Here is a 12,450-nt window from a genome sequence, read left to right on the forward strand (position 1 = left end):
AATCCACGATTATTGGCTTTTGGGTTCTAGAAAAAAATTCTTTAAAAAATCCACGATTATTGGCTTTTGGGTTCTAGAAAAAAATTCTTTAAAAAATCCACGATTATTGGCTTTTGGGTTCTAGAAAAAATTCTTTAAAAAATCCACGATTATTGGCTTTTGGGTTCTAGAAAAAAATTCTTTAAAAAATCCACGATTATTGGCTTTTGGGTTCTAGAAAAAAATTCTTTAAAAAATCCACGATTATTGGTTTTTGGTTTCTAGGAAAAACTTCTTTAAAAAATCCATGATTATTGAGATTTGGTTTCTAGGAAAAAAATCTTTAAAAAATCCACGATTATTGGTTTTTGGTTCCTAGGACAAAAATTCTTTAAAAAATCCACGATTATTGGTTTTTGGTTTCTAGTTAAAAATTCTTTAAAAAATCCACGATTATTGGGTTTTGGTTGCTAGGAAAAAATTCTTTAAAAAATCCACGATTATTGGGTTTTGGTTTCTAGTTAAAAATTCTTTAAAAAATCCACGATTTTTGGTTTTTGGTTTCTAGGAAAAAAATCTTTAAAAAATCCACGATTATTGGTTTTTGGTTTCTAGTTAAAAATTCTTTAAAAAATCCACGATTTTTGGTTTTTGGTTTCTAGGAAAAAATTCTTTAAAAAATCCACGTTTATTGGGTTTTGGTTTCTAGGAAAAAATTCTTTAAAAAATTCACGATTATTGATTTTTGGTTTCCAGGAAAAAATTCTTTCAAAAATCCACAAAATTTTGTTTTTGGTTTCTAGGAAAAAATTCTTTAAAAAGTCCACAAATATTTGTTTATGGTTTCTAGGAAAAAAATCTTAAAAAATCCACGATTATTGGTTTTTGGTTTCTAGGAAAAAATTATTTAAAAATATTTCTTAAAATATTTCAAAACCGCTAAGTGACAAGTTACTCTGGTATAAATGACAGTTATAGTACAATAATATTCATAACATTTCAATACCTGCCCGTTGTGCGTCTCCTGGCTCCGGCAATTGTCATTCTGGATATATGACGCCGTGTACGGCCACTCGATCTCCTCTGTTGGTTCGCTACCGATCGTACACTATATTCCGTTGCCGTTGAACTGCGCCTACGATCGATGGGTATAATATCCGAACACATAGACGTTGAAATTATCGATGCGGTTGAACGTCTTTTGGCGCCGGTAAATGTACCACCACTCGACGAAGTTGTGGTCGCCGAAGAATCAGACCGAGAAAATAACGAAGAACGTTTACTACGACTTGACGAAGTGCCGGTGGCGTCTTGAATATTACTATAAAATTCCTCTGTGTCACGATCGTAAGAATCGTCACCCTCCGCTTCGTTGTCAGCCTCAAAATGAGGATCGTTTGATTCACGTGTATTGTTGGCTAAACGATCTTCTTCATCCGAACCCACAATTGTGTCCGAATGTGTGAGATAACCGTTACTGGAACTTCGGTGGATGGAACGCGAGGTAATTGTGCGTTGATGTTGTGGCGAGGAACCGTTCAACTCACGTTCATCTGAAGATTTTGACCGCCCGGGTGTGTAATAATCACTAGCCGCTGTTTCGTAATCGGACGAAGCTCTTGTCGGATGGGAACGTGATGATAACGTTGAGGAACGATAATAATTTAATGAGCTATTACTATCGGGCGAATTGCCTCTGGACGGGCTTAATGAACGCGGTTGTCTAACTAAGCGGGCTGGGGTACGTGAAGAGGTGGGTGTACGTTCCGTATCAGTATCGCCACCACCAACACTACCACTAAATGTTACTTCATGATATTTGGAGGATTTTCTTCGAGCTGAGGAATATTTTCGACTGGGTTCTCCACTGGAGGAGGTGGTTGTTGGTTGGGCTAATATGGATGTGTGGGGTATTTGGTGGCTTTGTTCATATTGCCCTTGGCTATTTGGCACTACAAAATCTTCTCCTTCTTGATGCTGTTGATGTTGCTGTCTACCATTAGGAGACGGTGGGTTGGATGGACGTGGTTTTTGTTCTCTTCCGCCGTTACTACTACTTCCCTCAGGGCCTGCTAACGCAGCACCTGCAACACCACCTTCAATGGCCAACAGCTCTCCACCACGCCGTCTTCTCCAGGGAAACGCCCGTATAAATGCAAATATTATGAAAAGCGTTGCAATCATAGCCGTTGTTACATTGTTTGGTGGAAATTCTTGGATTTGAATTTATTTGCTTTAGCGTTTTTTTTTGTTCGTTATGTTGGAGGAGGAATCTGTGATTTTTTTATATTTTTAACATTATTTTTTCTTAAATACTTTACACACTTTTCTTTTCTTTTCTTTACTTTATTTATTATTATTATTTTTTTTTTTTGAGATTTGGACACAACACGGCAATGGAAATTTTGTTCTGCAAAGAAAATTTGAAGGAAGGTATTGTTAAAGTGAAAATTCTCGTTAAGACTGTTTAAGAAAACCCCAGCTGGCTATTGTATTTACTTTTTGAAAAATTTCTCAAAAAACAGTTGTGTTGTTGTTTTTGTTATTTTGTTCAATACCACAAATGCCTATTGAATTTATTGCAGTTCGTTTGTTTTTGCTCGCGAGAATGTGATTTTGATTAAGTCATCATTTTGAGATTTCGTGTGTTATAAGATAAATTATTTTTAGTTTAATCTTTTATCAAGATCGCTATAATTTGATTTTACGTAGTGGACCTTGCCTACCCACAACTGCTTGGCTCAGGGCCAGACGTGGTGCCACTTCTTTCGTGCAATAGACACATCTGGTACAGAGAAGAAACACACAAAATAAGAAAAATCACTTACAATGACTTTCGCTGATTATTCACTGAGCGACATAGTAATAAACAATTAACCCATTGAGGGAAGAACAATTTTTAAAACACCGCAAGGAATTAAAAAAAAACGTCCTCTTGACAAATAAACGTGGATTTTTAAAATAATTTTTTTCAACCGCCTCTTGACAAATAAACGTGGATTTTTAAAATATTTTTTTCAACCTTCTCTTGACAAATAAACGTGGATTTTTTAAATAATTTTTTTCAACCTCCTCTTGACAAATAAACGTGGATTTTTTAAATAATTTTTTTTAACCTCCTCTTGACAAATAAACGTGGATTCTTAAAATAATTTTTTTCAACCTCCTCTTGACAAATAAACGTGGATTTTTAAAATAATTTTTTCAACCTCCTCTTGACAAATAAACGTGGATTTTTAAAATAATTTTTTCAACCTCCTCTTGACAAATAAACGTGGATTTTTTTAAATTGTTAAACAACTTTTCATCAAAAAAGTGGACTTTTAAATGAATTTTGTAACGACCTTTTCACCAATCATTTTTTTGGTTTCTAGGAAAAAATTGTTTAAAAAATCCACGATTATTGGTTTTTGTTTTCCAGGAAAATTTTGTTTAAAAAATCCACGATTATTGGTTTTAGGTTTCTAGGAAAAAATTCTTTAAAAAATCCACGATTATTGGTTTTTGGTTTCTAGGAAAAAATTCTTTAAAAAATCCACGATTATTGGTTTTTGGTTTCTAGGAAAAAATTCTTTAAAAAATCCACGATTATTGGTTTTTGGTTTCTAGGAAAAAATTCTTTAAAAAATCCACGATTATTGGTTTTTGGTTTCTAGGTTTTTGGTTTCTAGGAAAAAATTCTTTAAAAAATCCACGATTATTGGTTTTTGGTTTCTAGGAAAAAATTCTTTAAAAAATCCTCGATTATTGGTTTTTGGTTTCCAGGAAAAAAATCTTTAAAAAATCCACGACTATTGGGGTTTGGTTTCTAGGAAAAAATTCTTTAAAAAATCCACGATTATTGAGTTTTGGTTTCTAGGAAAAAATTCTTTAAAAAATCCACGATTATTGGGGTTTGGTTTCTAGGAAAAAATTCTTTAAAAAATCCACGATTATTGGGGTTTGGTTTCTAGGAAAAAATTGTTTAAAAAATCCACGAGTATTGGTTTTTGGTTTCTAGGAAAAAATTGTTTAAAAATTCCACGATTATTGGTTTCTAGGAAAAAATCCACGATTATTGTTTTTTGGTTTCTAGGAAAAAATTCTTTAAAAAATCCACGATTATTGGTTTTTGGTTTCTAGGAAAAAAATCCACGATTATTGATTTTTGGTTTCTAGGAAAAAATTCTTTAAAAAATCCACGATTATTGGCCTTTGTTTTTTAAACAAAAATTCTTTTAAAAATCCACGATTATAGGTTTTTGGTTTCAAGGAAAAAATTCTTTGAAAAATCCACGATTATTGGTTTTTGGTTTCTAGGAAAAACTACTTTAAAAAATCCACGATTGTTCGTTTTTGTTTTCTAAGAAAAAATTGTTTAAAAATCCACGATTATTGGTTTTTAGTTTCTAGGAAAAACTCTTTAAAAAACCCAGTCGGAAATACTCCTCAGGGACCTAAAGAAACGGCAAATTGCCCATAAAAACCATTACCCCTAAAAGACATTAAATTATATTAAAAACGAATTAATTTTAATTCGATTATAAACACCAACATTTGTTCCACTTTAGCCTTGCAATAATGCCCCATTAACACAACATCACACATGGAGAACAAGAAGGCCATTAACCCACAATCATATTTATCTGCCAAACAAGTGTTTTCTTTAATTGTGTACCTGGATAATATCAAAGAGATTAGAAGATATCACCAGAAAGAAATTTGCACAGTTTCCCCACAAGCATCTCGAATAAGAAAAAACTCTAACCAGTTGAATGTTCTGCCAGTTACCAATCAGAAGCAGATCCTATACAGGAACCTCCGAATTCTCACACATAAATAATACATTTAATGACGCAGACATTGGTAAATAAATTACTTTTTGTGTGTGTTTTGTTTTTGACAAGGCCAAAACCACCTGTATGTGGTGAGATTGGCGTGCGTGTTGTAAGGTCAATGAAATGTTTGCGGTCGTCTACCACCGCCATCAGCGCAAAATTTCTTTTTACTTTTCCTAATAATAAATCTTTAGGAAAGAAAAATATTGGCGAACTGTTTTTTTGAAGTTCAATAAACTATATTGAATTATGGCAAAAAACGAATATAAAATTTTAGAACTTTTATTTGTGAAAAAGAAGAGACCCATTTCAAAAATGGATTCAATAAATTAGTCTGGAAAATATTGCCGCCACACAGTGAGTGGCCAATATTTTAAGAATATTTAAGTGGCTAATGTTCTTGATGCCAATTTTTTTTTCTTTCACACTATGCACTTAAAACTTGTAAAAAAACTAAATATAAAAATTTATTTCATAAGTTTAGGATTTTTTTAGAGAGTTTGCTCTTGGTATTTTGTGAGTATTTTTAACTTTCTCCATGTGTCTTATCTGATAAATGTGTGAATGGTTTCAAACACATTTCAATTAAACATTTCGAATATTTGCTGTTTTAAAATAGCATATCAGTGAACAACACTTAATTACATTGCTGATCTATTTTTAATTGGTGAAGACATCATATCGATATGTGGCAGATTCATTAATACACTTGAGAAAAAAAAAAACAAATTCGGTAGGCAACAGACGCAAATTGGTAATTCTTCAAGGGTTGCATATATTTGTTTTAATTCTGAGGGAAGTTTGTTTTTATGTGGACTTCATTAGATACTCCTGCAGCGCTTATTAGACATTAAAAGATGTCGTAAATCGTCTTAAGATCATTAAAAAGATCTAAGCAGCACTAGCTAGTGTAGTGTGGACTCACTAGCAACTCTAACAAATCGCTCATCAAAATCACAGATTGTTTGATTTGTTTCATAACTTCTTTCGGCCCATTGTTTGGGTAAATATCCATCCTCCAAAATCCTCAAAAATGAGAAGTCGGAAGGAACCCTAAAACCAAGCTTCAAACTGCATGTAAGCGCAAAATTGTTGACAAAAGAGCTAGAAAAACATTTCACGGACAGATCAAAGTCCAAAAAATTAGGAAAATTTGTAAAAAAAAAAAAAACAAAAAACACCAATAGGCCTTCAGTTCAGGGAAGACTTTAAGATGTTTGCTGTTGTAGAGATCATTTGTTTCCTATTGGAGACCCGAAGAGTTCTTTGTTGCCAATCGGATAACACTACATACCCTAAAAGACCCTACAAGGTATTCTTCTGCTTCTGTCAATAGTTCAGGTTTCTATTCTTACGATGACTTCTGTTGCATATTTTATGTTATTTTATTTCACTTTATTTTATTTTATTTTATTTTATATTATTTTATTTTATTTTATTTTATTTTACTTTATTTTATTTTATTTTATTTTATTTTATTTTATTTTATTCTATTCTATTTTATTTTATTTTATTTTATTTTATTTTATTTTATTTTATTTTATTTTATTTTATTTTATTTTATTTTACTTTATTTTATATTATTTTATTTTATTTTATTTTATTTTATTTTATTTTATTTTATTTTATTTTATTTTATTTTATTTTATTTTATTTTATTTTATTTTATTTTATTTTATTTTATTTTATTTTATTTTATTTTATTTTATTTTATTTTATTTTATTTTATTTTATTTTATTTTATTTTATTTTATTTTATTTTATTTTATTTTATTTTATTTTATTTTATTTTATTTTATTTTATTTTATTTTATTTTATTTTATTTTATTTTATTTTATTTTATTTTATTTTATTTTATTTTATTTTATTTTATTTTATTTTATTTTATTTTATTTTATTTTATTTTATTTTATTTTATTTTATTTTATTTTATTTTATTTTATTTTATTTTATTTTATTTTATTTTATTTTATTTTATTTTATTTTATTTTATTTTATTTTATTTTATTTTATTTTATTTTATTTTATTTTATTTTATTTTATTTTATTTTATTTTATTTTATTTTATTTTATTTTATTTTATTTTATTTTATTTTATTTTATTTTATTTTATTTTATTTTATTTTATTTTATTTTATTTTATTTTATTTTATTTTATTTTATTTTATATGAAGACCTCAGTAGATCTTCTCTTGTTTAAAGACGGCCTCAACTGATCTCCAGTTGTTTAAAGAAGACCTCAAGGTGTCTTTCGTTGTCTATAGAGGACCTTAAACGGGTTTCTCTTACCTAATGCAAGTTAACAATTGATGTTCGCTTGTCTACAGAAGACTAAAGAGGTCTACTGCTATATACGAAAAACCACAAGAGGCTTTATGTAGCCTACAGAAGACCTAATAGATCTTCTGTTATCAATAGAAGGCTTCAACAGGTCTTCTGCTGTCTGTAGAAAGACTTGTATGGTCTTCCGTTCTGTTTTCTCAGGAAGTTAACAATTGGACTTCTCTTGTCTAAAGAAGATTTAAAGAGGTCTTCTGCTGTCTACAAAAAATCACAAGAGGTTTTCTGCAGCCTACAGAAGACCTAATAGATCGTATGATACCTTAGAAGCCTTCAACAGGTCTTCGTTGTTTACAGAAGGGCTTATATGATCTTTCGTTTTATGTTGGCCTTCTCTTGTCTAAAGAAGACATTAAGAGTTCTTCTGTTGCCTAGAAAAGACCTCAAGAAGATGTCCGTTGCCTACAGTATACTCCAAGAAGGACTTTTGTTGTCTACAGAAGACCTCAAGTGGTCTTCTGTTTCTGCAAAAGGCCTCAAGAGGACCTATGTTGTCTATGTAAGGCCTAAAGAGATTTCCTGCTCCTGTGGAAGACTTCCATGGGTCTTTTGTTATATGTAAATGGAAGTTTTCAAGAAGTCTTCTGTAGTCGATGGAAGACATAAAGATGACTTCTGTTGTCTGCAGAAGATCTCAAGAGCATTTCTGTTGCCTACAGAAGGGCTCAAAATGACTCAATAGAACTTCTGTTGTCAACAGAAGGACTCAAGAGGACTTATGTTGTCTATAAAAGTTCCCTAGAAGTCTTCTGTTATCTATGAAAGAACTGAAAAAGTTTCCAGCTCCTACGGAAGACTTCAATATATCTTCCGTTATCTAAAGAAGACTTCTGTTGTTTGCAGAAGCTCTCAAGGATTTCTGTTGTCTACAGAAGACCTCAAGAGGATCTCTGTTGTCTTCTATAGGCTTCTATAAGTCTTCTGTTGTCTATAAAAGGCCTCAAGATGACTTCCGTTTTCTACAGAAGGCCTGAAGAGGACTTCTTTTATCTACAGAAGTCCTCAATATGACTTCTGTTGTTGACAGAAGTTCCATAGAAGACTTCTGTTATCTAGGGAAGAACTGAAAAGGTTCCCAGCTCCTATTGAAGACTTCAATAGATCTTCCATTGTCAAAAGGAGACCTCAATCGATCTTCGTTTATCTAAAGAAGGCCTCAACAGGACGTCAGCTGTCTACAGACGATCTCAAGAGGACTTATGTTATTTACAGAAGGCCCCAAGGGGATTTCTTTTGTCTCTGGAAGACCTCAAGAGGACTTCTGTTGTCTATAGAAAACCTCAAGAGGTTTCCTGCTCCTTTGGAAGACCTCAAGAGGACTTCGGTTGCCTACAAAAGGCTCCAAGAGGACCTATGTTACATGAAGAAGACCTTCCGTTTTTACAGGAGGCCTGAAGTTGACTTATCAATATGACTTCTGTTGTATATAGAAGTTCTAAACTTCAGGGAAGAACGGAAAAGGTTCCCAGCTCGTATTGAAGACTTAAATAGATCTTCCGTTGCAAATAGGAGGCCTCAATTGATGTTCGTTTATCTAAAGAAGGCCTCAACAGGACTTCTGTTATTTACAGAAGGCCCAAGGAGATTCGTTTTGCCTATGGAAGACCTCAAGAGGACTTCTGTTGTCTATAGAAACCCTCATGGGGTTTCCTGCTCCTTTGGAAGACCTCAAGAGGACTTCGGTTGCCTACAAAAGGCATGAATAGGACTTATGTTACATGCCGAAGACTTTCCGTTTTTACAGAAGTCCTGAAGAGGACTTATTTTACTTACAGAAGTTCTCAATATGACTTCTGTTGTATATAGAAGTTCCATAGAGGAACTTTGTCTAGGGAAGAAGAAGAAGACTTCAATAGATCTTCCGTTGTCAAAAGGAGGCCTCAATTAATCTTCTTTTATCTAAAGAAGGCCCCAACAGGACGTCCGCTGTCTACATACGATCTCAAGGGGACTTCTGTTATTTACAGAAAGCCCAATGAGATTCCTTTTGTCTATGGAAGACCTCAAGAGGACTTCTGTTGTCTATGGAAAACCTCAAGAGGTTTCCTGCTCCTTTGGAAGAACTCAAAGGACTTCGGTTGCGTACAAAAGGCCTCAAGAGGACTTATGTTACATGCAGAAGAATTTCCATTTTTACAGAAGGCCTGAAGAGGACTTCTTTTACCCACAGAAGTCCTCAGTATGACTTCTGTTGTATATAGAAGTTCCATAGAGGACTTCTGTTGTCTAGGGAAGAACTGAAAAGGATCCCAGCTCCTATTGAAGACTTTAAACAGAGCTCCGTGAATGAAAATTTGGGGGGAGGTTGTAAGTTTTTGTGTGTGCAATTTTTTTGTGGAGGTGGGGCAAATTTGTTTGAGGGTGGGGTAAGATTTTGTTTCGGTGGGGAAAGGCGGCAATTTGCCTCCCTCGAATTGAACGAATTCAATAAGAGTTTCACTCGCGAGTGGAATTCGAGTGAATAAGAGCGAGTATTCGGAGCTCTGACTTCAATAGACCTTCCCTTGTCAATAGGAGGCCTCAATTGAACTTCTCTTATCTAAAGAAGGCCTCAACAGGACGTCCGCTGTCTACAGACGATCTCAAGAGGTCTTCTGTTATTTACAGAAGGCCCAAGGAGATTCGTTTTGTCTATGCAAGATCTCAAGAGGACTTCTGTTGTCTATAGAAAACTTCAAGAGGTGTCCTGCTCCTTTGGAAGACCTCAAGAGGACTTCGGTTGCCTACAAAAGGCCTCAAGAGGACTAATGTTACATGCAGAATGCCTCAAGAAAACGAAGTTTGCTTTCTACAGAATACCTCAAGGGGTCTTCTGCTGCCTGTGAAGAGGTTCAATGTGTCTACGAAAGACTTCAATAGATCTTCGGATGCTTTCAGAAAACTTCAATGATCCTTCTGTTGCCTACAGAAGACCACAATAAACCTTCCGTTATATTTGGACGTCTGTTGTCTGCCAAATGCACGAATTAGTATTCTGTTGTCTACAGAATAGCTCAAAAGGTGTTCTATTGTCTATAGTAGGCCTCGGGTTGTTTTTCGCTGACTATAGAAGACCACAGGAAACCTCATTTGGCCTATGAACTCTGATCCTCTTGTCTTCTGTCTATAAAAGACGGCAAATTGCCTTTTTCGTCTCTGAAAGAGGATGATCTCAAGAGAAGATTGTTGTTTACAAAAGAAAAAGACCTAAGGCATCTTCTGTGCATTGAAGACCTCAAGTGGTCATCTGCCAAGAAGATCATGTTTGGCGTCTGTATCGGGACCCCTTACAGGGGGAAGTTTGGGCTTCCCGAATAAAAAAATAAATAGATTTAATAAGGACTATATGTACAAACTGCGGTAACAATTTCAAAATGATCCCAGAACATTCCTTGTGGAGTCTAAAACCACTATTTCGTTGGATCACATTCTTTGCATCGTACCATCGTAATTCCACATTATCCCAAGGCTTGTGCAAGTGAAAATATTTTTTTATTCAAAAAAAAAAAAAAAAAAAAAAAACTCCAAACCGATTTGCATTTGTTTATGCACGCTTCAGGCAAAACGTTTCACAGAAAACAATTCAAAGGAATTTTTTTTTTGCTCTTTTAATTTACAATTTCTGTTATCTCAATTTTCAGCAGAATTTTCCGGAATTTCGTTGTATTTGTTATGGCAAGGGTATGAATTTCAGGGAAAGTATTTAGCATGGGTTAGGATGTATCCATGACACACAAAAAAGAAATAAAAAAGGATGTGAAGAGAGCAGAGAATAGGTAAACAATTCTAACATTGTAATTGCTGTAAAACTTGGACAACAATTTAAGGTAAGTGTTTCACCCATGGTTGTGTCATCATAGACAAATTATCGTTTAGACAAAGAAATACTCATGTTATGTGCTGTCAACCGACTCAAACAGAAAAACTCAAAATTGTTGAAAGGCGATTTTTGAGGAAAATGGATAGATTTTCTTCTGTATTTCAATCTGAGAATGTAGATTTCGTCAAAAACTAACCCCATACAATCTTTGTTCGAAAAAAGGTTTATAAAATCGTGTTTATTGGCATTTTTAATTGAGTTGTTTTGTGACGTAGGGGATGGAAGATACCACGGAATGGTCCTGACCGGCTTTAACAGGGCAAAGTCCAGGATTTATCTTGCTCCCTCTTTCATCTCAAGTGGACACTGGCCTCCCCGTGGTGTCACCTGGGGTAGCTACCTTTACCACCCGTTAAAGGTAGTGAGGTAAAATGTGCCGCGCGTTCACCCATAAGAACGTTAAAAGCTTGGGTTTGGGCGCAGAAAAAGGAGCCTACTATGAAAAACGAAAATAAAAGAAAAACAAACCCCTCAAAAGTTGACGACCCCCGCAAACGTTTTAAGGACCATGATCTGCGAATCTGCACCTGGAATGTTCGCACTCTTTATAGAGAAGGTACAGTTTACGCATTGGCAGATGTACTTGAAAAGTACAAGGCCGACATTACTGCCATACAGGAAATACGATGGAATGGGAAAGGCGTCACAACAACACCTAAAGGTGACGCACTGTATTACAGCTGCCATGACGTAAAGCATGAGTTTGGTTGCGGATTCGTAGTTAGTCTGAGGCTAAAACATCTGGTATCAAGCTTCACCCCAGTGAATGAAAGACTTGCTACAATTCGAATGAAAGCTAAATTCTTCACCATCAGCTTTATTTGCGCTCATGCTCCCACTGAAGACAAGGACGAACTGACCAAAGACATATTTTATGAGTGCTTAGAAGAAACATATGACCGTTGTCCTGCCCATAACATTAAAATTATTCTAGGCGATTTTAATGCCAAAATTGAAAAGGAGAATATCTTTGGCCCAACAGTCGGAAAAGTCAGTCTCCACAGTGAAACATCTGACAATGGTATGAGGCTGATAGACTTCGCAGCGGCAAAAACATGGTAGTTAGCAGTACCAGATTTCAACATCTCGACATTCATAAGGGCACCTGGCTGTCTCCAGAACGGAAAACAAGAAATCAAATTGACCACGTTGTGATAGATGGAAGACATTCATCGAGCGTGTTGGATGTGCGTTCGTTCCGAGGAGCAAACATAGACTCGGACCACTACCTGGTTGCAGCAAAGGTACGCACCCGGTTAAACGTAGCAAACAAAGTACGAACAGACTCAACACGAAAGTTAGACATAGGTAAGCTGATAGCCACAGCATATTCCACTCAACTGAGCCAACTGCTTAATAAAACCACTCCTCATCCCGATAACATATCAGCGCAATGGCAAAGTATTGCCCACTCCATGCAAACAGCCGCAAAATCCATACTTGGATACCAGAGA

At 34.4% G+C, this 12,450-nt stretch overlaps 1 protein-coding gene across 33 annotated transcripts in view; it reads right to left on the reverse strand.

The window, feature by feature from the left end:
• The window catches only part of dnc (phosphodiesterase dunce), a 1,334,769-nt gene that overhangs the window by 142,067 nt on the left and 1,180,252 nt on the right, over positions 1-12,450 (reverse strand). For 14 of the 33 annotated variants that reach the window (XM_073977488.1, XM_073977475.1, XM_073977484.1 and 11 more), the window contains one exon: positions 986-2,389. The exons of 17 other annotated variants lie outside the window; for them this stretch is intronic. In XM_073977488.1, coding sequence (XP_073833589.1) covers positions 986-2,163 — 1,178 coding nt within the window. In that variant the 5' untranslated portion in view covers positions 2,164-2,389. Of the gene's footprint in view, positions 1-985; positions 2,449-12,450 lie in introns of those variants that run through there. 2 more of the 33 variants (XM_073977491.1, XM_073977486.1) reach the window with 1 other exon arrangement.

This window comes from Musca autumnalis, unplaced genomic scaffold (assembly GCF_047663935.1).
Source record: "Musca autumnalis isolate F117 unplaced genomic scaffold, ASM4766393v1 scaffold_3, whole genome shotgun sequence".
Taxonomy (NCBI): domain Eukaryota; kingdom Metazoa; phylum Arthropoda; class Insecta; order Diptera; family Muscidae; genus Musca; species Musca autumnalis.